Source organism: Watersipora subatra, chromosome 1 (genome assembly GCF_963576615.1).
Source record: "Watersipora subatra chromosome 1, tzWatSuba1.1, whole genome shotgun sequence".
Classification (NCBI taxonomy): Eukaryota; Metazoa; Bryozoa; class Gymnolaemata; order Cheilostomatida; family Watersiporidae; genus Watersipora; species Watersipora subatra.
In genome coordinates, this window is record NC_088708.1 from 31,813,758 (window position 1) to 31,839,950 (window position 26,193).

A 26,193-nucleotide genomic window follows, 5' to 3' on the forward strand; every position below is an offset into this window, starting at 1 on the left:
TCAATTTAAATTATATCTAGAGTAAGTAATTTATATAGCTCACTGAACCAGTGATCTTAACCATTGTCTAGCCTATACTTCAGTTCGTGTGTCTTAAAGTTTAAGTGTAACAATGAAAACCCTTTCTTACTGATTATTATTCTATTAACCTTATTTTAGAGCTCCAAGTTTTTACACAAAAATGTACGAAATATATTATGTATATTAAGCACTGATAACACAGACACGCTGAAGTTATTTACAAATTATACTATAAGAGTAGGCAGGTCCCATACTCTGTATTTTCACCACTAACAAACTAGGCATCTGACTCATTTACATTCCTCAGTAAAACCATGGCAAATAGTTTTATTTGAATCCTGAATCTTTTATGAACTAAATCAGACTCATTATGTCGGATGTGAACTATTGTTGCGCATTTTACATGCACACATCGTACTTCCTTAGCAGCACACTTTCAATGATAGAGGTCTCACCATTGAATATTAGAGGCCAAATTGAACAATCTTACAGTAAACACAATTTTGGTAACCAATTATTAAGGTGCTTGTTGACCCAACATTAGATTAACACATATAAAACACCTGTAGCACAGAACCATTAGCGCAATATTTTCTCTAAACCTAATGTTCAGCATGGTTTAATAGCGAATATAAATGATGCAATAGAGTAGACATATATAATACCATAGGATTAGCGATGCATCAGATGATTGCCCTTTTAATACCATACTACATGAATACAAACTCTCCAAGTACTCCAATGATAAACTGATCTGTAAATATTATAGAAACAGCCACTCGCCAGTTTTACGCCAACAATGAAATTTGCTTCAGGTGTTTCAGGCGCCTGGTTGTGATGGCAGCCAATCCATTTCACTGTACCACTTCGACTCTTGTCCGAAAGAAGGCAGACTTTTACGCCAACAGCAAAGCCTCTTAGACCATCACCGACTGCTTCATCATATTTGGAGCCAGGAGAGTGCCAAGTTTTCACTGGAAGGCCATCAGCAGTTTTTTCAACTGTCCACTCTAAAAATTAAAAGAAAAAATTTACGTATTGAGACTTTTGTAACAGCGACTACTCTTGTTACATGCCAATAAGTAACTACTTTAGAAGTAGAAGTACATATACCGTGAAACCTTTAATTGAATGCTACATCTATTTGAACACCACCTCTATTTGACTGCCACTATAGAGGAAGGGTTGAAAAAAAGTGTGCGGTGGGGTTCAATGAGAGGTTTTACGGTATATACATCGTTCAGAACTCGCTAGTTTACACAAAAGTGGACAATTACTCCTAGCAATCTAGCATCCAAGAGCCAAACTGTCCAAGACTCAAGGATGACATCATAAGAAAATAAAGAAGCTTTGCAAAACGCAGCCAAAACACGCTGCATATGTAGCAATTACTAGCCTGTGCTCAGACTCATACTTCAGAGGTTCCCCAGTGAAGCAAGTAGCTTGCACTGTGAATCCGTAATATATTCTATTTATGCTAGGTTGTGTGTTAGTTAGTTTGTTCATGAGCTTTTATCAATACTTTTTAAATGAACATATTCACACAATAACTGTCGATACCATTCAATCGCTTGGCTGGAAGACTTTCAAGCTTGGCTGGAAGACTTTCAAACCAAATCAGTTGTTATTAAACCAACTACAACAAATTAAAAAGAAAAATACAGCAAAAGTTAATGTCATGGCCTCTAGGCCGTGTTTATAAAATATGAAAGCTAGGTGTAATTACCTGTGTCCCCTACTCGCCCAGCATCTCTAGCAGGAGCATCAGCTAAAGAGCAGTATTGAAGCTTGATAAATTTCATGTCCTTCTTGGAAGACCGAACCAAATCTTCTCCTTCATAGAAACCGTCAGTCAGTCCCTCAGGAACTGAATCTTGCTCTGGTTTATCCTGTTTAAACAGATTAACAGTGCTCAGACAATAAGACAGTTAATAGCAAACCTATATAAGAAGCTGCCAGCTCCAGTAAAAATGACAAATACAAGCAACACACTTTCAACGACAAAGGTCTCACCATTGAACATAGGTAAAGGTCTCACCATTGAACATAGGTAAAGGTCTCACCATTGAACATAGGTAAAGGTCTCATGCACCATTGAACATAGGTAAAGGTCTCACCATTGAACATAGGTAAAGGTCTCACCATTGAACATAGGTAAAGGTCTCACCATTGAACATAGGTAAAGGTCTCACCATTGAACATAGGTAAAGGTCTCACCATTGAACATAGGTAAAGGTCTCACCATTGAACATAGGTAAAGGTCTCACCATTGAACATAGGTAAAGGTCTCACCATTGAACATAGGTTAAGGTCTCACCATTGAACATAGGTAAAGGTCTCACCATTGAACATAGGTAAAGGTCTCACCATTGAACATAGGTAAAGGTCTCACCATTGAACATAGGTAAAGGTCTCACCATTGAACATAGGTAAAGACCAAATCGAGCAAGTCATTTTCAAGTTTTAAGTTTTCACACTTGTCTTTTAATATAATTTTACATAGTATATTGTCTTTGTTTTAATGCAATGTTTGACTATTTAAGCATTTATCACTGTTTTTAAAACTCTGCAGCAAATTATTACAATACCAACTATTTAACAAAAATAAAGGATGTATTGGAACAAAGTAATTTTACATGTTAAGTTTTTCACTTTATTTTTAAAACAAAAACCAATAGTATAGTGGTCATCAAATGAGATTAAAATGAAGAACTCAGCATATGCATATGCAGATTTGAGATCGGCTAGATCTCGCATTAGACATCAGTGAGTCATTAACAGTCAACAATGACCAGCAAGCGGCACCAGTTTATAACTTGACTTTCTCGACTAAAATGTTTCATTAACGCATAAAACTTACTTTCTTATTGTTAAGTGAATATTTTTGAAACTTTACTTGGTATTAATATTAGCACCCCAAAATGCATTTCATAATGTGCCATTTAAACATAATCCCACGACCAAACACAAGCGAAGCGATTGTTTGGGAGCTTTGTGATAAATGCATATGCACACACAACTCCCGAAAAACTATCCGTCAATGGCCGCTACTAAACCCTTTTACCGAAATCCCATCAAAAAATTTAACCATTTTTGTGTAGAGTCGTTTAAGTATAATAATGATACAAAACTCATACAAACCTATTTAAATATGTTATCAAATCTTTCACAAGTTGACACAATATCCTAAAACTAACCCGTCTGATCGGATTATACATGAACAGACAGATTAACTTGGCCTAAAATCGTTATTAAAACCTGACAAGCCGTTTTTAATCAAAATTAAGATCGGCCAACGAAACGCCGATAAGGCCGTGCAACACAAAGTAGAACCATGAAGTCATGCGTATTTCACGAGAAAATCGGGCACATTTCACTAGTCTATGGCATTGTCTAATTGCCGAAGGTTTCTGTAATTAACGTAGAAGTACTGAAAAGTAATCGTTTCTTTTTTCTTTCTTTTTCGTTGCATAGCCTCATTTACAAGCTTGTTTGGCATAATGTTAGAGTGTAGCAATTTTTTATATCATTATTATACAAAAACTTTAACTTCTATAGTCAAAACTTATAAAATATTTGTTAGCAATAATTCATTTCAAAGTTGTCAACAGCCTATTTTAGAAAAAAGTTCTTGTTATAAACAGTGTCGAATTTTATATTGTAGCGATACTAATATCGTCAAACTAACCTTAAATAAGTCATACCTGCAAAATATCATAACTTTTTGTTTTATCATCACAAGGTGACAGTATAAGGTAAATTTGAGAAAAGAATATAGTGTAGCAAGGAACTTTATTGAGATCAAGATTGATGCGTGATGTAAGTGTGTTTCTCCATAATCTTGGTAAAGCACATTCACACTTGTCATCGCTCAAAACTAAACAACAGCAGATACATTGCCTTTTGGACCAAACTTCACTTCAACTATATATATATCATACTTGCCATTAGTTTCACATCAACATTTAGTTCTGCACTTATTTATTCCAGCTGCTCGGAATACTTTTTCCCAGTTACAGTATGTTTCCTTGAATCTCATTTGGTACCTTGCGTTCCACATTCATTATTTTATTTATGGCTTCTACGTTATTTCTTTAAGTTTTATTTAAAACATCTTTGTTCATATGAATAATTTCCAATTTATTATTCAACATTTATTTTAATAGCGATATAGTATATTAACAACCGCAATTTCCTTTCCTCAACAGACGAATATTGAGCTGTTACACACATTTTTCACGAAAGTTTCTACCAGTGACCACTTTGTGTCAATAACATAAACATCTTTCTATTTAAACCTTACCAATTAGTAATTCATGATTAATTCACATTTTATAGCAAACATTTGTAAAATTGCTATAAGATTATAATTATGTTAGATTATCTGTAAGATTTGTTGGACTATTGTGTAAGATTAGAAGTATCAGTCATTCCTCACTCACTTATAATTACATTTATATACACAGATTAACATTCTTTTATTATATTTATAAATTTGTTATAACTTATCAAGTTTATTATATAGGTTTTTAAAGTTTGTTTCGTTATCGTTATTATTTCAATTTACATTTTATAAATATTTGTAATTTGAATATCGTGTTTTAAGTTTAAACATTATTCATTATCCTATCACATTTTACAACAAATATCTAAAAGATTATCAGTAAGATTTACTGGACTATCATGTAAGATTAGAAGTATCAGTTATTCCTCACTCTCTTATATTTACACTTATATACACAGACTAGCTGTGCTACCCGGCGTTGCCCGGGTAATAAAAAAGCCTTTGGCCAGAAAACCGATTCGTATTTAACAAATAACAACATTTGCCATTCTAATTTATAAACTTCATATCATGAGGTTATTGTTCCATCAAAAGCTATCCATAAAATATTTTCTCATGATATGCAGTTTGAAAGTTAGAATGGCAAATGTTGCAATATGTTAAATACAAACCAATTTTCTGTCCAAAGACTTTTTTATTAACCAGGCAATGCCGGGTAGTACAGCTAGTATATATACCCTAGGACACTTATGTATTCGCGTCATCTAACTTTTGCATTGTCGAGGAGTCATCCTCTCGCGAAAATTTCATAAGTGAAACTAAACTATCATAACGAACGAGCGAAAACGCGAAATTAAATAGCTTTGTTCATTTATATCCACAATAAAATCGTCATATTAGAAATGCATATAATTTTCGTGTGTGGTGGTACCATCCAAAAACAATAACAGTCCTCCCAAGGTCCAACCATGTTATACAGTACTGGTTGTGAAGTTTGTTGTTGGTCTTCTTGGGACTTGAGTGTGAAAGACATGTGAGAGTCACAGCGAGAGGGACCTAGACGTCATTGATAGTCCAAAGAACAAATGGCCGCAATTATCGATCTAACCCACACATTTCAACCTGCGGTTTACAAATACAAACTGGTCCCAAATTGAAAATTTTTGCTTACTAGCGAACTGGACCTGAGGAATCTAATCTGTTTGTTTCATTGCATTTCTTTTCACATCACTATTTTCGCACTCATCAGAGCTGCGAAATTAAGTTGCAGCGAATTTTTACTCTGTGTGCTACTCACGAAACTAAATACTAGCGAAATAAAAGTGTCCTAGGCTATATAAATTACTAGCAGCAAGCATTGTTGCCTGCAGATTTTTAATGCTACACTGCTTTCATGGCAACAATCCATGAATGCTTTACTGGGGAAATTGTACTTAATGCTTTCAGTGGAAAGGCAAATTCTTGAGTTTCTAGTCAGAGAGATCTTTATATAGAATTTATATAGAAAACAAAAGTTCTATGATTTCCAGCTAAGCTCAACGTTGCTTATAGTTGGTCTGCTTTTTCACATTAAATAAGCTGTACGTAATGTATGGAGCTCCGGCAGTATGCTCTTATAAGCCTTCTTTCAAGCAAAATCTTTTTAATGTCATGAAACACCTCTCTTATTATAGCAAATATTAGATGAATGCCCGGCATTGCACAGGTAATAATATAATTACCCAATTAATTTGAGTAACTTGAGCTAGTAACTTGAGCTAATCTAAATCTTAACAATAAAAGGAGTCATGTCTGAAGCCAGCTTGATAATCATTACGTTAAGAGTAATGATCTCTCGCGCAATCAGGATTTTCAAGCATGCTAGTAATAACCGATAGTATTTTCCCAAGTGTTTGAAGCGTGAGTGTTTTAATCAATGTCATGACTATGGCCACAATTAATCTATTGTATAGCAATATAGCCGCTTAGCCTAGTGGTTCAGCATGACTGCTCGCAGATCTGGAGGTTCTGAGTCCAAATCCAGTGCAAAGCGGATTTTCATTCTTAAACAATAGTAGCCATAACTAACAGACTAATGACAAACACTGATATTATACTAAAGTAAAGATTATTCTGCTAAGTATTGAGTAGTAGTGAGTGGATTACTTGAACTTATAAAACTCTGATATAGTAATTTCCCTTGAAACCATCGCAGTGAAGAAATGATACAGACTGTAACTAAGATGCTTCATAAAATATTCCTTTGTATGGGTCTCGAACTCATGACATTCCACTTCATTGACTCAGCTGTAATTAAGGTGCTTCATAAAAGATTCCTTCGTATGGGTCTCGAACTCATGACATTGCACTTCATTGACTCAGACTGGAACTAAGGTGCTTCATAAAAGATTCCTTCGTATGGGTCTCGAACTCATGACATTGCACTTCATTGACTCAGACTGTAACTAAGGTGCTTCATAAAAGATTCCTTCGTATGGGTCTCGAACTCATGACATTCCACTTCATTGACTCAGACTGTAACTAAGGTGCTTCATAAAAGATTCCTTCGTATGGGTCTCGAACTCACGACATTCCACTTCATTTACCGACACTCCACCAACTGCACTAATCATCCGCTTTTCAAAACTGTAGAACTATCTGATTATATAAATCTGAGTGTCTGTTCGTCTGTCCAGCTAGAGCGATAAAGTTTACAAAAAACACATGCGCTTTGTACTGGATTTGAAATCGGCGCTTCAAGTTCTAGAGGCAACGGGCTTACTATTAAACCATACAAGCTACTTGCAATATAATGAACTAATCATGGTCATTTTCATTACATCAGTTAAAATAATCGACTGCCTTCCAACTTACTGCCGGGCTTGCAGTAAGCCTGATTTCTTTTTTTGTATTTGCATTTTGTGAGTGTTTAAAAACTGGTTCACCTGAACCGCATTGAGTTTTGAGACCAAATGTTTTTAGCAACCTGTCGGATAGCACGGAGCATACGCTTGTAAAGTTTGGATAAAATTGGCTAAAATACATGTATGTGGAAATGTGTAGCGTTTTGGCGGACTAACGGACCCCCACAATGACAGTGATATTTATCGATATAGATTTTTCAAGAAAACTAAAAAAGTGGTCAGCTGACGACACAGAGTATAGTTTCACATGTATAATGCAGCATTATGTTAGTTGGCTTACTCAGTATACCTATATGATTTGTAATGGCAAGTATTGACAACTCTGACTTAGAATTGGCAAACCTATGCAAGCACAATACAGACTGAATTCATGGTGAAGATTTCCAAAAAAGGTACTTTATCCGTTTTCAGTTTTGTACTGATCAACATATTAGTCTTAATGATGACCTCACCAAAATTTTAGTAGATTTTATGAGAAAGTATTGGTATTTTGCTATCATTTGCAATCGTTTTTGATGTTTGAGTTGATGTGACTGCCAGGATGTTTCAAGATTAAAATCGACAAAACTTGATCGCAGTCAAAATACTCAGAAGAGAAACATATGCCAAAATGATGGCACCAGTTGGGTGGCAGCTTGTCTATCTCGTTATTGTTATCGGCTACTGCATTCATGTTACAGCATTACACGTCTCCATTCTGTCGGTCTCTTTGCCAAAATGCAACTACATGTATAGACGTCGTAATCGCACTCTCACTTGAATCTTCTTGAATCGTTTTAACCGCGATCAAGTCTTGTCAATTCAAATCTTTAAACATCTTAGCATGGTGTATGCATACTGAGAGCATAAGTGAATATATAAGCTAACTGTATAAGCTGTATGCGCTTACAAATTTTATTCCAACGATGAAATCTGGTTCATAGGTCACAGGTGCTTGTTGGTGGTAACAGCCGATCCATTTCACTGTACCTCCCTGTCTATTGTCTGAATTAAGGTAAACTCTCACATCAGCTGCGAAACCTGATAGGCCATCACCAACTACTTCATCAAACTTTGAGCCACGAGAATGATAAATTTTTATGTGACGACCGGAGGCAGTTGTTTGGGCTGTTTGCTCTGCAATATTAAAGAAAAATTACTGATGAACAACTATATGCTTTAAGAAATTCTCTAAAATCTATAGAAGTTCTTTGTCACTAGGGTGAAGGTCACTATGTTTTGTGTGCATGAGTGAAAGATAAGGTTATTGAGAGTAGGTATTTATTGTAACCCAGATATAGAGAAGTACTCAGCATAGCGGCAGGTCTCAACACACATATCGAAATGAGATGACACCCAGTCTTTTCTAGGTAGCTTAGTTTAATGTGATAAACTCTAATGCTTTATCGTGACACTAGTCCTGTACCATGACACTAATCCTTTCTCATGACACAAATCCTTTATCATAACACTAATCCTTTGTCAAAACACTAATCTTTGTCATAGCACTAATCCTTTATCATAATACTAATTCTTTGTCATAGCACTAATCCTTTATCATAACACTAATTCTTTGTCATAGCACTAATCCTTTATCATAACACTAATCCTTTGTCATAACACTAATCCTTTGTCATAACACTAATCCTTTGTCATAACACTAATCCTTTGCCATACCACTAATCCTTTGTCAAAACACTAATCTTTATCATAACACTAATCCTTTGTCATAACACTAATCCTTTGTCATAACACTAATCTTTTGCCATACCACTAATCCTTTGTCATAGCACTAATCCTGTATCATAACACTAATCCTTTATCATAACACTAATCCGTTATCAAGAAACTGATCATTTCACTGGAAGACCTTCAGCAGTTTTTTCAACTGTCCACTCTAGAAATTAAAAGAAAACATTTACGTATTGAGACTTTAGTAACAGTGAGCATTCTTGTTACATGTCAATAAGTAACTACTTTAAAAGTAGAGGTACATCTACCGTTAAACCTTTAATTGAATGCCACATCTATTTGAACGCCACCTCCAATTGACTGCCACTATAGAGGAAGGGACGGAAAAAAGAGTGCGGTGCCGTTCTATGAGAAGTTTTACGGTGTATACATTGTTCAGAACTCGTTAGTTTACACAAAAGTGGACAATTACTACTAAAACGCAGCCAAGACACGCTGCATATATACTGTAGCTAATTCTAGCCTGTGTTCAGACTCATACTTCAGAGGTCTCCCCAGTAAAGCAAGCAGGTTGCTCTATGTATCCGTAATATAATCTATTTATGCTAGGTTGTGTGTTAGTTAGTTTGTTTATGAGCTTTTCTCAATACTTTTTAGATGAAAATATTCACACTAGAGCTGTTGATACCATTCAACCGCTTGGCTGGAAGACTTTCAAACCAAATCGGTTGTTATTAAACCAACTACAACAAATTAAAAAGAAAAATATAGCGAAAGTTGATGTTAACAACGGCCTCGAGGCAGTTGTTATAAAATATGAAAGGTAGGGGTAATTACCTGTGTCCCCTACTGGCCCAGTGTCTCTAGCAGAAGCCCCTGCTAAAGAACAGTATTGAAGCTTAATAAATTTCATGTCCTTCTTGGAAGACTGAACCAAATCTTCTCCTTCATAGAAACCATTAGTCAGTCCCTCAGGAACTGAATCTTGCTCCGGTTTATCCTATTTAAACAGATTGACAGAGCTCAGACAATAAGACAGTTGATTGCAAACCTACATAAGAAGCTGCCTGCTCCAGTAAAATGACAAATACAAGCAGCACACTTTTAACGACAAAGGTCTCACCATTGAACATAGGTAAAGGTCTCACCATTGAACATAGGTAAAGGTCTCACCATTGAACATAGGTAAAGGTCTCACCATTGAACATAGGTAAAGGTCTCACCATTGAACATAGGTAAAGGTCTCACCATTGAACATAGGTAAAGGTCTCACCATTGAACATAGGTAAAGGTCTCACCATTGAACATAGGTAAAGGTCTCACCATTGAACATAGGTAAAGGTCTCACCATTGAACATAGGTAAAGGTCTCACCATTGAACATAGGTAAAGACTAAATCGAGCAATTCGTTTTCAAGTTTTAAGCTTTCACACTTGTCTTTTAATATAATTGTATATAGTATATTGTCTTTGCTTTAATGCAATGTTTGACTATTTAAGCATTTATCACTGTTTTTAAAACTCTGCAGCAAATTATTAGAATACCAAGTATTTAACAAAAATAAAGGATGTATTGGAACAAAGTAATTTTACATGTAAAGTTTTCACTTTATTTTTAAAACTAAAACCAATAGTATAGTGGTCATCAAATGAGATTAAAATAAAGAGCTCAGCATATGCAGATTCGAGATCACCTAGATCGCGCATTAGACATCAGTGAGTCATTAACAGTCAACAATGACCAGCAAGCGGCACCAGTTTAGAACTAGGCTTTCTCGACTAAAATGTTTTATTAACGCATAAAACTTACTTTCTTATTGTTAAGTGAATGTTTTTGAAACTTTATTTTGTATTAATATTAGCTCCCCAAAATGCATTTCATAATGTGCCATTTAAACATAATCCCACGACCAAACACAAGCGAAGCGATTGTTTGGGAGCTTTGTGATAAATGCATATGCACACACAACTCCCGAAAAACTATCCGTCAATGGCCGCTACTAAACCCTTTTACCGAAATCCCATCAAAAAATTTAACCATTTTTGTGTAGAGTCGTTTAAGTATAATAATGATACAAAACACATAAACCTATTTAAATATGTTATCAAGTCTTTGAAAAGTTGACACAATATCTTAAAACTAACCCATCTGATAGGATTATACATGAATACACAGATTAACTAGGCCTAAAATCGTTATTAAAACCTGACAAGCCTTTTTTAATCAAAATTAATACCGGCCAACAAAACGTCGATAAGGCCGTGCGACAGAGAGTAGAACTATTAAGTTGTGCGCATTTCATGAGAAAAACGTGAACATTTCACCAGTCTATGGCATTGTCCAATTGCCGAAGATTTCTGTAATTAACGTAGAAGTACTGAAAAGTAATCGTTTCTTTTTTGCCGATTCTACCGGACTATTGGACATTCTGGACACTTATAATGAGTACTTTGGTATTCCAACTGATGTCCAAAGCAGTGAAAGTAAAGGAAATGACGATGATATTTTTCTAACGATTCTTATAAGATTATTACAATACTTAATTGTAAGAATAATTATTCGATTTTATAAGATCGCGGTACTGCCAAGCCGTTTTTAATATCAGCAAAATTAAGTAATAGGTCTACATTTGCTTATAGATATACATCTATTTTTATGACAACCAACTAAAGTCTGTTTAGATTTTTAAATTCAGCATAATTTTTAGATATACATGTAAATACAGAAATCTAGATAAATATCACAACTTCTTGATATTGGTTGCTATGACCAATGATATACAGCCCCCCAGCCTGTGTATAGTACACAGCAGCTTGCCATTTTACTTCTAATATTGCATTTCTCCCATTGTAGGGGAGAGATATACACATATAATCTTTTCCATTCATTATTGCTGTTTGTTGTACATAATAACACCCAGTACATTACAGCTACCATTGCAGTTCTCCTATTGCACTGCAGTGCCATTTGACTGCTAATATTGCATTTCTCAACCAGCAGTACCCTTTCTTTTTCCATTATCACTTTGGTCGTGGGCTGTATGACAGGAGAATTTCTAGTTTAAATAGAAATAAAAGAAATGTGACAATGTTACATAAACGTTGCGTAGCCTCATTTTCAAGCTCGTTTGGCATAATGTTAGAGTGTAGCAATTATTTATATCATTATTGTACAAAAACTTTAACTTATATAGTCAAAACTTATAAATATTTGTTAACAATAATTCATTTTAAAGTTTTCAACAGCGAATCTAGAAAAAAGTTCTTGTTATAAACAATATTGAATTTTATATTGTATCAGTACTAATATCATCAAACTAATCTTAAATAAGTCATACCTGCAAAATATCATAACTTTTTGTTTTATCATCACAAGGTGACAGTATAAAGTAAATTTGAGAAAAGAATATAGTGTAGTAAGAAACTTTATTGAGATCAAGATTGATGCGTGATGTAAGTGTGTTTCTCCATAATCTTGGTAAAGCACATTCACACTTGTCATCGCTCAAAACTACACAACAGCAGATACATTGTCTTTTGCACCAAACTTCACTTCAACTAGCTGTAGCTGACAGTTTTTGTTAATTTCTTACAAGTGGATACTATGAGCAAAAATGTTATCTGACATGTTATCTGGCATCTCATTCCGATGTCCATCGCTGAGTACTTATATGAATGACTGTAATTTTCTGTGGAAGGGACTACCTATATAATAGCGCTATGCTAAAGGTAGAACACGTTCATAGCCTGTGGTCTAAAACACAGAGCAAATGCCACCCTAGGCAGAGCCTCAATGTTAATGTCACTATTGCCTGGTTTTTAAAAGCCTTTCAAATAATCACAGACAATTCAGTTTGTGTGATGACAAAAGCATTTTATGCAATTGATGAGAATGGTTGTATTCACAACATCATTGAATATCATTTCCAGACCAGATAACGGCTTAGAATATGACTTGAATGGCTTAAACATCAAACAAGTATTTCAATAAATTCCACAGTTCAAACAAACACTGTGAACACCAACACCACACCTAAATTTTAAAATCACATGACTGCTCGAGCAGTGTGTAACTACTTGTGACAGATTGGGATAAAGTAATGCTCGGGAGGGTGAAAATTGACTTTACCTTGTGTTCCTTTAAAACCATTTTTACATATAAAAATAATAGTCATTCATCTTTAAAGTGGTGCAACACTTTGAGCTAACAGCTCAAAATAATAAAGTGATTATGAGAAACCTCGCAAGCTAACATAGAAACATGCACAACAACATTGAACTGTATAAAAATAGCTTTTTAAAATGTCAGATTCAGATCCATTTGATCTATCTATTAGAACAGTTGATGCTTTTTTGTCCTACAAGGCACTAGCCAAAATTTAACAGAAGTGAGAGGAAAAAAGGGAATATACAAGAAAATTACAGTATATTAAGAATCTCTAGGTAAAACAACTTAGTTTACATAAACATACTTAGCAAGTATAACAAACTAACCATATACCAATATTTGTATTTATCCTTCTACACGCATGACAAACATCGCTTTCTATTTCGTGACACCAACATACTACATCCACCATCATATGTTTCAGTTTATGAACTTTCTGTTACTACAACCTTCAATTTACTATCCTGACTCCTCCGCAATGCTAATAAATTACCAACTTTTAAAACACATTTGTTCAACTCACTTAATATTTCTTGATTTCTGTTTGTTCGTTGTGTTTTTCGCATGTAATAAAAAGCATCATTTGGTAGATGATCACAAATGGCAATAAAAGGTTATACATACCATTTTTATACCGACGATAAAGTCTGTTTCAAGAGTATCACATCCTCTGTTATGGCTACAGCCGATCCATTCCACTCTACCACTCCGACTTTCATCTGAATTGAGATACACTCTCACACCACGAGCAAAACCTGCTATATCGCCATCAACTACTTCATCAAACTTAGAGCCAGGAATGTGATGAATAGATATGCGCGCTCCGCTTGCAGTTGCTTGAGCTATCTCCTCTGCAACATTCCCACAGAATATCTCATAACTGCACATATATATGAATTTACCAGGATTCTCCATACTTGGCAGTGAATGTATGTACCATTCAGGTTATTTCACGTTTTAAACTGTTAGGGCAGTGCTTCATTTCAGGCTTTTCAGTTGCGTTTTCTTTTGGACATGTACAAGATGTCTGTTCACTTTCAATAAAAAGAATGTATTACTAAGAGCTCTTTTTGTATTTGTATGAAGCTACAGAACTATCAGCGTGTGTGAACGAAACTTATAACTTACTATTCATATAGATAGTTATAGCCCGAGTCTACGAAATTATGCCCATTGTGCTTTTAAAAACTAAAATCAATATGTTAAAATACATTTCAGTATTACAGCATAAGTTGTTACAACAATTTATGTCTGCCTATGTTGAAGCCTGTTTAAATGATTCATTGAACAGCAAAAGAATTGAAAGTATAATATGGCCACGAAGGTCATTTTAGGTTTTGTAAAATCTACAAACATTTGTTAAAAATATCGCATTGTAATAAATTAGCCTAGCCACTCAATGCACTGCTAAATTTATAAATTATTATAAAATTAGTTTTTTGTTGGAGAGAAATTCAAAAGTATTTTTTGTAATTAATGCCTTGTATTAACAATTGTCATTTTGCAAATGTATAACTACAACCGAAACTTTTTTATCTCAACGCGTCACTTAGCTTTCCCATTTAGTTTTGAGGAAGCACTGTTAGGAAAAGAAACAAAGCTTCGGCCCATGTCGGCAAGTTAGCGGGTTTATGAAACACAATTTAGCTGCAACTGATAGCATTATAAACCAACCATATAGTTGGTTAATAACAAGTTGGTATGAAAGATATACTTGGCTACTATTATGAAACCATACACAAAGCTAGACCAACTTGTAAATGATTTTGGGCATTTACATGTAGATATAACCTGGAACTTCTAAGTAAATCAATTCAATTCATCATGCATTGGGGCATTTACATGCCCCAATGCATGATAAACTGGAGCTGGTAATGCCATTAATGACATTAAACTCAGCACCTGAAATTTAATAATAGAGTTCCTTATGAATATACTGTACATGTAGTGTGCTCAATCCTGCATGAATAAACTATTGAAAGTTACATTAAACGCAAAGACTAACTGGACACTTTAATTGTGACTAGACAAAATATATTCATGCCTTGTTGAGTATTTTCCATGTTTTCAAGTCATCTCTTACATTTGTCTTATCCTAAACGTATCGCCTCTCCTAAACGTATTGCCTCTCCTAAACGCATCGCCTCTCCTAAACGTATCGCCTCTCCTAAATGTATCGCCTCTCCTAAACGTATCGCCTCTCCTAAACGTATTGCCTCTCCTAAACGTGTTGCCTCTCCTAAACACATCGCCTCTCCTAAACGTATCGCCTCTCCTAAACGTATCTCCTATCTTAAACGTATCTCCTATTTTAAATGTATCTCCTCTCCTAAAAGTATCTCCTCTCCTAAACGTATCGCCTCTCCTAAACACATCGCCTCTCCTAAACGTATCGCCTCTCCTAAACGTATCTCCTATCTTAAACGTATCTCCTATTTTAAATGTATCTCCTCTCCTAAAAGTATCTCCTCTCCTAAACGTATCGCCTCTCCTAAACACATCGCCTCTCCTAAACGCATCGCCTCTCCTAAACGTATCTCCTATCTTAAACGTATCTCCTATTTTAAATGTATCTCCTCTCCTAAACGTATCGCCTCTCCTAAACACATCGCCTCTCCTAAACGCATCGCCTCTCCTAAACGTATCGCCTCTCCTAAATGTATCTCCTATCTTAAACGTATCTCCTATTTTAAATATATCTCCTCTCCTAAAAGTGTCTCCTTTCCTAAACGTATCGCCTCTCCTAAACGTACCATCTATCTTACACATAATGTAAATTATCAAAGTACACAATCTATATCTTAGTCGGTTTAATTCTTTAAACTTGGAAAGTATTTTAACACTTTTTTAGGAAAGAGGTTCATCGTCTCTCCTAATGAGCCAATGAGGACCTCCTAAACTGCAAATAAGCTGATACTCGTTAAAGTATGGTAACGCATGCATGCTGCGGTTATGATCCTGTACAAAAACTTGATGACTGAACCAAACTAGAGTAGGTACATGTAATATATCCAACTTGTTGATTTTTGCATCACTTCCATCTAGATATTAGAACTTGTGAAAAGTATAAAACATGAAAGGTATTGGGTGATTACCTCTGACCCCTACTGGCGCAGCGTCTTTAGCAGGAGCACCAGCTAAAGAACAGTACTGAAGCTTAACAAATTTCATGTCCTTCTTGGAAGACCAAACCAAAGCTTCTCCACCATAGAAACCGTCAGTCAGTCTCTCAGGAAGTGACACTAAATTTGGTCTGTCCTGTATAATTAAACATAGATCAGTTTTAGAAGTTAACTATGACAACAATGATTGTTTTATATAACCCTGTAACAATCTTAAAAAGTACACAAGTTAGTTTTAGATCAAATCTTATATATCTTTGTATATTATGTGTTTATTTTTTAATTTTCAATAGCCATGATTTTAAACCCAAATTCAATAAAACCTTCAAGGTTCAGTGAGACAGTCAGAGATCAGTAGAAATAGTACAAAGCAAGATAAAAATATGATAGTGAAATACTTATTATACCTACTAGACAGCTCTAGTTCATACATGGTTGACAAGTAAGTTAGTAATCATCTCTTTCAATATATCAGCAGCCAACAGAAAGTTACAATAATATAATTTTGTTAGCCATAAATTAGAAAGGATGATGACTGCTATGATAAGTTAAGGCATATAAACCTATATTATTCATATGCAAGTGCATAAAGGTCTAAAAATAGATGCATATATATACAGATGTATGTAAATATGTGCGCCTGTATGTACTTTGCATGATGGTGTGTGCACAAGTATTATTGAAATCGTTAAAAAATTTATTAAAATTACAAAATTACTTGATGAAATTGAAAGTATAAAATCATCTGTACTACATGTCTTTAAAAAGAAGTTACAGGAATGCATGCGTCTGTTCGATTCGCCACACGAATACATATAAATATAATGCATATACATATATACATATGATAAGTATACATTAACCATAAGCTATTTAGTAAAGCTATTTGGCAATCTGCGATATGCCAAGTAGTCAACTTTTATCTGTAATGAATCTCCGTCATTTGCAATATCCCTTTTACAAAATGTATACTATTACTAAGTGAATGCCCAGTAATATAAAAGTTTTTGCACAGAAGATTTATTTTTATTTAACATTTACATACATATTTACCATTTTAACTTTTAAACATAATACCATTAGAAAAGTGCTTAGTGCAGCTAATAAATTTAGAGAAAAAATAAAACAACTATATATGTATATCTTTAAATGTGAAATAATAAGCAAGTAGTAGGCTAGATAAAGTCTGTTCTACTACAATGATTACAACTGTAATGATTTGATATACAATTACAATAGTAATACAACATATTTATACAATTATAATACGCTAATATTATAATTTATAATTATAATATGCTGAACTATTAGTAATAATGAGCACCGCAAAACCTCTAATTTAACGCCATATGGCACTCTATTTTTTAACCCTCCCTTTCTAGTGGCGGTCAATTGCAGGTGGCGTTCAACTAGAGGCTGGCGTTGTATTTCTCAAATGGCTTATCAGAATTTTGGGAAGATAAATTTAGCCTTTTTACGAGCGAAGCTAATATCGCCTATATTTTGCCTTCTTTTTCCGATGGAGTGACATAAAACCTGTTGAACGCAATATATCTGCTAACATGTCCAACTTGTCAAACATGCATTGAGAAACTGAGAAACATCTTCACGAGTTAATATCTATTGCTTGCAAGTAACCTGTTGATATCTATTGCTTGCACGTAACCTGCGATAATATTGTAGCCTGTGTACTACTTTGCTATTTGTTTGAGCTTTCAATTTTTATTTCATTCAAAATTTAAAGACATAGTGTTATTTTACATTTATATCTAACGATGCTATATATATATATATATATCATACTTGCCATTAGTTTCACATCAACATTTAGCTCTGCACTTATTCCCGCTGCTCGGAATACTTTTTTCCAGCTACAGTATGTTTCCTTGATTCTCATTTGGTACCTTGCATTCCACATTCATTATTTTATTTATGGCTTCTACTTTATTTCTTTAAGTTCTATTTAAAACATCTTTGTTCATATGAATATTTTTCAATTTGTTATTCAACATTCATTTTAATAGCGATATAGTATATTAACAACCGCAATTTCCTTTCCTCAACAGACGAATATTGTTGTTACACATGTTTCACGAAAGTTCCTACCAGTGCCCGCTTTGTGTCAATAACTTACACATCTTTCCATTTAAACCTTACCAATTAGTAATTAATGATTAATTTCACATTTTATAGCAAACATTTGTAAAATTGCTATAAGATTAAATGTTAGATTATCAGTAAGATTTACTGGACTATCATGTAAGATTAGAAGTATCAGTTATTCCTCACTCACTTATATTTACACTTATATACACAGATTAACATTCTTTTATTATATTTATAAATTTGTTATAACTTATCAAGTTTATAATATAGGTTTTTAAAGTTTGTTTCATTATCGTTATTATTTCAATTTACATTTTATAAATATTTGTAATTTGAATATCGTGTTTTAAGTTTAAACATTATTCATTATCCTATCACATTTTACAACAAATATCTAAAAGATTATCAGTAAGATTTACTGGACTATCATGTAAGATTAGAAGTATCAGTTATTCCTCACTCTCTTATATTTACACTTATATACACAGACTAGCTGTGCTACCCGGCGTTGCCCGGGTAATAAAAAAGCCTTTGGCCAGAAAACCGATTCGTATTTAACAAATAACAACATTTGCCATTCTAATTTATAAACTTCATATCATGAGGTTATTGTTCCATCAAAAGCTATCCATAAAATATTTTCTCATGATATGCAGTTTGAAAGTTAGAATGGCAAATGTTGCAATATGTTAAATACAAACCAATTTTCTGTCCAAAGACTTTTTTATTAACCAGGCAATGCCGGGTAGTACAGCTAGTATATATACCCTAGGACACTTATGTATTCACGTCATCTAACTTTCGCATTTTCGAGGAGTCATCCAGTTGCGAAAATTTCATGGGTGAAACTAAACTATCATAATGAACGAGTGAAAATGCGGAATTAAATAGCTTTGTTCATTTATATCCACAACAAAATCGTCATATTAGAAATGCAGGTAATTTTCGTGTGTGGTGGTACCACCCAAAAACAATAACAATCCTCCCCAGGTCCAACCATGTTATACAGTTCTGGTTGTGAAGTTGGTTGTTATCTATTTTCTTCTTCTTGGGACTTGAGTGTGAAAGACATGTGAGAGTCACAGCGGGAGGGACCTAGACGTCATTGATAGTCCAAAGAACAAATGGCAGCAATTGTCAATCTCACCCACACATTTCAACCTGCGGTTTACAAATACAAACTGGTCCCAAATTGAAAATTTTTTCTTACTAGCGAACTGGACCTGAGGCATATAATCTGTTTGTTCCATCGCATTTATTTTCACATCACTATTTTCGCACTCATCAGAGCCACGAAATTAAGTTGCAGCGAATTTTTACTCTGTGTGCTACTCACGAAACTAAATACTAGCGAAATAAAAGTGTCCTAGGCTATATAAATTACTAGCAGCAAGCATTGTTGCCTGCAGATTTTTAATGCAAATTGCTACACTGCTTTCACGGCAACAATCCATGAATGCTTCACTGGGGGAAATTGTATTTAATGTCTTCAGTACAAAGGCAAATTATTGAGTTTCTAGTCAGAGAGATCATGCCGCATTTATATAGAAAACAGAAGTTCTAAGATTTCCAACTAAGCTCAGCGTTGCTTGTAGTTGGTCTGCTTTTTTACATTAAATAAGCTGGACGTAATGTATGGAGCTCCGGCAGTATGCTCTTATAAGCTTTCTTTCAAGCAAATTTTTTTTGTCATGAAACACCCCTCTTATTATAGCAAATATTAGATGAATGCCCGGCATTATTAATATGCAATACAAATTATTATTGGGTAATAATATAATTACCCAAATAATTTGAGTAACTTAAGCTAGTAACTTGAGCTAATATAAATCTTAATAATAAAAGGAGTCGTGTCTGAAGCCAGCTTGATAATCATTACGTTACGAGTAATGATCTCTCGCGCAATCAGGATTTTCAAGCATGCTAGTAATAACCGATAGTATTTTCCCAAGTGTTTGAAGCGTGAGTGTTTTAATCAATGTCATGACTATGGCCACAATTAATCTATTGTATAGCAATATAGCCGCTTAGCCTAGTGGTTCAGCATGACTGCTCGCAGATCTGGAGGTTCTGAGTCCAAATCCAGTGCAAAGCGGATTTTCATTCTTAAACAATAGTAGCCATAACTAACAGACTAACGACAAACACTGATATTATACTAAAGTAAAGATTATTCTGCAAAGTATTGAGTAGTAGTGAGTGGATTACTTGAACTTGTAAAACTCTGATCTAGTAATTCTGCTTGAAACCCTCGAAGTGAAGAAATGATACAGACTGTAACTAAGATGCTTCATAAAATACTCCTTTGTATGGGTCTCGAACTCATGACATTCCACTTCATTGACCGACACTCCACCAACTGCGCTAATCGACTGCTTTCCAACTTACTGCCGGGCTAGCAGTAAGCCTGATTTCTTTTTTGTATTTGCATTTTGTGAGTGTTTAAAAACTGGTTCACATGAGCCGCATTGAATTTTGAGACCAAACGTTTTTAGCAACCTGTCGGATAGCACAGAGCATACGCTTGTAAAGTTTGGATAAAATTGGCTAAAATACATGTATGTGGAAACGTATAGCGTTTTGGCGGACTAACAGACCCTCACAATGACAAAGTGATATTTTTCGACATAGATTTTTCAAGAAAACTAAAAAGGTGGTCAGCTGACGACACGGAGTATAGTTTCACATGTATAATGCAGCAATATGTTAGTTGGCTTCTTCAGTATATGATTTGTAATGGCAAGTATTGACAACTCTGTCTTAGTATTGGCAAACCTATGCAAGCACAATACAGACTGAATTCATGGTGAAGATTTTCCAAAAAGGTACTTTATCCGTTTTCAGTTTTGTACTGATCAACATATTAGTCTTAATGATGAACTCACCAAAATTTTAGTAGATTTTATGAGAAAGTATTGGTATTTTGCTATCATTTGCAATCGTTTTTGATGTTTGAGGTGATCTGACTGCCAGGATGTTTCAATATTAAAATCGACAAAACTTGATCGCAGTCAAAATACTCAGAAGAGAAACATATGCCAAAATGATGGCACCAGTTGAGTGGCAGCTTGTCTATCTCGTTATTGTTATCGGCTATTGCATTCATGTTGCAGCGTTACACGTCTCCATTCTGTCGGTCTCTTTGCCAAAATGCAACTACATGTATAGACGTCGTAATCGCACTCACTTGAATCTTCTTGAATCGTTTTAGCTGCGATCAAGTCTGGTCAATTCAAATCTTTAAACATCTTAGCATGGTGTATGCATACTGAGAGCATAAGTGAATATATAAGCTAACTGTATAAGCTGTATGCGCTTACAAATTTTATTCCAGCGATGAAATCTGGTTCATAGGTCACAGGTGCTTGTTGGTGGTAACAGCCGATCCATTTCACTGTACCTCCCTGTCTATTGTCTGAATTAAGGTAAACTCTCACACCAGCTGCGAAACCTGATAGGCCATCACCAACTACTTCATCGAACTTTGAGCCACGAGAGTGATAAATTTTTATGTGACGACCGGAGGCAGTTGTTTGGGCTGTTTGCTCTGCAATATCAAAGAAAAATTACTGATGAACAACTATACGCTTTATGAAATTCTCTAAAATCTATAGAAGTTCTTTGTCACTAGGGTGAAGGTTACTATGTTTTGTGTGCATGAGTGAAAGATAAGGTTATTGAGAGTAGATATTTATTGTAACCCAGATATAGAGAAGTACTCAGCATAGCGGCAGGTCTCAACACACATATCGAAATGAGATGACACCCAGTCTTCTCTAGGTAGCTTAGTTTAATGTGATAAACTCTAATGCTTTATCGTGACACTAGTCCTGTACCATGACACTAATCCTTTCTCATGACACTAATCCTTTATCATAACACTAATCCTTTGTCAAAGCACTAATCTTTATCATAACACTAATCCTTTGTCATAACACTAATCCTTTGCCATACCACTAATCCTTTATCATAACACTAATCCTTTATCATAACACTAATCCTTTGTCATAGCACTAATCCTGTATCATAACACTAATCCTTTATCATAACACTAATCCTTTGTCATAACACTAATCCTTTATCATAACACTAATCCTTTATCAAGAAACTGATCATTTAGCAAGACACTACTCCTTCAACTGTTAATTCATAGCACCAACAAAGCCAAATTAATGCTGAAGAAAAACCACTAATTTTACAGACAATTAAATGTGTGGTATATGTGTCGTATATCTTTTTAAAAAAGATTAACTTATCTGAACGTCCTTCAAAAAACCTTGTGAATAAAATATTTGGTACTTGACAACATGAAAATTAAACATGAAAGAATTGCTGTAAAAAGCACTGGGTGACAACTGCTTTCCAAGACACACTTATATTGACTGCTACAGGTGTGAAAGAGAAGATAAAATATGAAAACGTAAAGCACAACTACAAAACAAAGCGGCACAATATGATGACATAACACGTATAACTGTACTTGAGTAATGCAACGAAAACCACAAAGAGTGTTGGACATAACACATAAACAACGATCTGAATGCCTGGCGTTGCAGGGAATAAAAAGTTTTTCCACAGAAAATTTATTTGTCATCAACATACCACAAATTCCGGCATCAAGTCAAAACTTTGACACAAAATTTCAAGCTTAAAAATCCATTCTTGGCCTAAACGGCAGTCATGTTTTTCATGAAACCAATTCTAGTGAAATTTAACTTTAAAAAGACCATCGCAAATCAAAATGAACATATAGGAACTTATTTGTAAAATACTAGCAACCCTACTCAACATGAGATCGATCAAACACCAAGTCGCATTTTTAGCCATTCAAATTGTCACCACTAAGACTCTCTTCTGGAACAACTTGTGTTTTAAAATTAAATGCTTTTTTCATAGTATCTGCCCACAAGCCCACACTTCAGTAATCCATTTGACACATCCTCTGAGATCCATTCATCCTTGTTCTTGTACATAAATCACAATTCCTGACAAAAATCTTTCTAGCGGCATGGCTTTTCTGTTAAAAACGTACAATTATCAAAGGTGGCAGTTGCGTTCTATTGGCGAAGTGGGCCAATAGAACACTTTTCATTCCGTGGTCTTTACTAGAACTGTCATCTTTAGCTCTTTTGTTAGTTGTCGCTTTTATACATGTTGTCGACAGCACAAAAAACATGTGCATTTTTATTGTTGGTGTTTTTGAATGCTACTTCCTCAGCTACACATCGCCCGCCCCTAATGCAAACTGAACTACTAGCGATAAATTATTTGAGCCAGAGAAGAGGGTCGCCTTATACGGCAGGTACTTGTCAAAACCAGGATTTTTAAACCAAACTTTAGACCTCGACTTATATGCTGGGTCGACTTGTATGTCAGAATTTATGGTATACAATTTTTACCATTCTAACTTAAATGAAGTTGTTTATTTATTTCTATGTGTGTCTGCCCAATGCATGATTCAAATATTGAAAAGCTCGAGGCATAGCTAACACAGATTGTTGAAAAACATTTATAACTTCTTATGTTACACATTCGTTCAAGACTTAAAACAGCTTATGAACAGTGGCAGGCAATGTAGTTGCCATTAACTATGTTTCTTATTCTAATGAATTTGAGTAACTTAAGCTAGTCTAAACCTTTTTTATAATAAGTCCATCCTTCTGTCTGGGTGTTAAGAAAAAAGTTGGCATCTCACGAGAATCGAAATTGTACATTCGGATGCACAGATTTTGAAACAAGTGTCCTACCACTAAACCATGCAGCCAGCTTGCCATAGTTTGGAATAATTGTGCTTATAATTTTTGCGCGCCATGATCTCTCATGCAATCATGATCTTCAAGCGTGCCAGTAATAACCAATAACAAAAGTAACAATATGTCTACAATTATTTCATAGTAGGGCAAAAGCATAGACTAAAAATAGGTAATAGATTTATATATATATATATATATAAATCTATTACCTATTTTAGAACGGTTCTGTTTGGTCCGTTCTCACGTAATGATAAATTGCTTTAGATAACTAGACCTCAACTTTGTTAACTCGAACAGTTTTTTGCCCAACGGCTACCGAAACAGTTGTTATCGCTTTAGAAAATCATTTTATTCCAAGCCATAGAGATAAACATCAACTTTTAGTAGTTCTTAGGCCTCGTTATTACCATCATCTTTTTGTCAACGACTTTTCTAAAGGTTTGGTGAAATTTGATTTTTACCAAACATCCGCTTAGCGATGGCCCTTCGGAAGCAAGGAAAAATGAGGTAACCGTCGCATAAACTTCAAGAAAAATCGGCAAAATTGATCTTGGTTAAAACGCTCAAAAAAAAGATGTCTTTTCTTCTGAGCATTTCAAAAGCGATCAAGTTTTGCCAATTTTAATCTAAAAAACGCTCTGGCAATCACATCACCTCAAACAACAAACCAATCTCAAGTAATAGAAAAATCTCTATACTTTCTGATAAAAGTCTTTTAAACTTTACATTAGAAGCATTTAATTTGAAACAAGCCATTTATGCTTTTGATTTATATTATAGTTTGTATATGTACATGTATCTACTAGTAAATACATGGACTTGTGACAGTGGTCTGATAACTTGAACGCTCTAATAACTCGAACACTTTCGCTCGGTCCTGTGAAGTTTGAGTTATCCATGTTTGACTGTATTTATACTAGTTGAATGTGCGGCGTTACCTGGGTGATAAAAGTTTTTGCACAGAAAATTTATATTTAGCATATAACAACATTTACCATTCCAACTTTCAAACTCCATATCATGAAAAAAGTGTTTTGTGCAATTTAAATAAATTAAGAAAACAATAAAACAACTGGAAAGGTTTTCAAACTTTGTCAAACAATTGTAACTTTCAAAATTCATATCATGAGGAAAATGTTTTGTGCAGGTCAAATAAATTAAGAAGCAAAATAAAACAACAATAAAAGTGTTTAAATGTAAATGTGAAATAATTAGCAAGTAATGGCTAAATTAAGTCTGTTTTGCTATGATTACAATGAAAGGTGATTTTGTAATGATACAATTAATACGAACTAAGAAAATCCTGAATATGTTAAAATAATAATTGATGCTTAGAAGTGTGTATAAAAAAGGTTACTATTCCAGCAGAAGCTATCCATTAAAACTTTTAATACGACGATACTGGTACCTCTCGATAAATATCATGTGTAAAAATGAGGTATCGAACTGTCTTTGTCTGGTACCTAGTCTGATCGAGAGAGAGAGGGGGAGAGAGAGGGGGGAGAGAGAGAGGGGGAGAGAGAGAGGGGGAGAGAGAGAGGGGGAGAGAGAGGGGGAGAGAGAGGGGGAGAGAGAGGGGGAGAGAGAGGGGAGAGAGAGAGAGGGGGAGAGAGAGGGGGAGAGAGAGGGGGAGAGAGAGGGGGAGAGAGAGGGGGAGAGAGAGGGAGAGAGAGGGGGAGAGAGAGAGAGAGAGGGGGAGAGAGGGGGAGAGAGAGGGCGAGAGAGAGGGCGAGAGAGAGGGGGAGAGAGAGGGGGAGAGAGAGGGGGAGAAAGAGGGAGAGAGAGTGTAGAGGCTATTCCTACTCGAGGTAATACAATTGTCCGCGTGAAAAGTATTAGCCTTCACCGTTTAAGCGATCGAACCTTATGAAAAAAACTGGAAATAGAAGTGTAACGGCACATTTGAAATTGAAACGGCACATTTAAAAATAACAAATTAAAAAAATTGGCAATGGTAGCAAAAAATTTTTTAAACAATTTAAAAAAAAAAACAAATGCAAAAAGTAATATTAGTCAATAATCAAAAGAGCACAGTTACTATGTGCATACAGTATACGATATATGACAAGTGCGATAGAATGCTAAGAGCTGTATAGCTCAGTGGTTAAATGCGTGGTTTGAAACTTGCGATTATAATCTCCGTGAGTTCAAATCCAGCGAGCTTT

General features: G+C 34.8%; 1 protein-coding gene across 1 annotated transcript in view; it reads right to left on the reverse strand.

The window, feature by feature from the left end:
• Positions 1-566: 566 nt before the first annotated feature.
• Positions 567-26,193, reverse strand: part of LOC137386558 (uncharacterized) — a 31,848-nt gene continuing 6,221 nt past the window's right edge. Inside the window, exons 4-9 of the mRNA XM_068072845.1 lie at positions 21,596-21,822; positions 16,143-16,305; positions 13,672-13,898; positions 9,718-9,880; positions 805-1,031; positions 567-584 (exon numbers count right to left, since the gene is read on the reverse strand). Coding sequence (XP_067928946.1) covers positions 567-584; positions 805-1,031; positions 9,718-9,880; positions 13,672-13,898; positions 16,143-16,305; positions 21,596-21,822 — 1,025 coding nt within the window. The remainder of the gene's footprint in view (positions 585-804; positions 1,032-9,717; positions 9,881-13,671; positions 13,899-16,142; positions 16,306-21,595; positions 21,823-26,193) is intronic.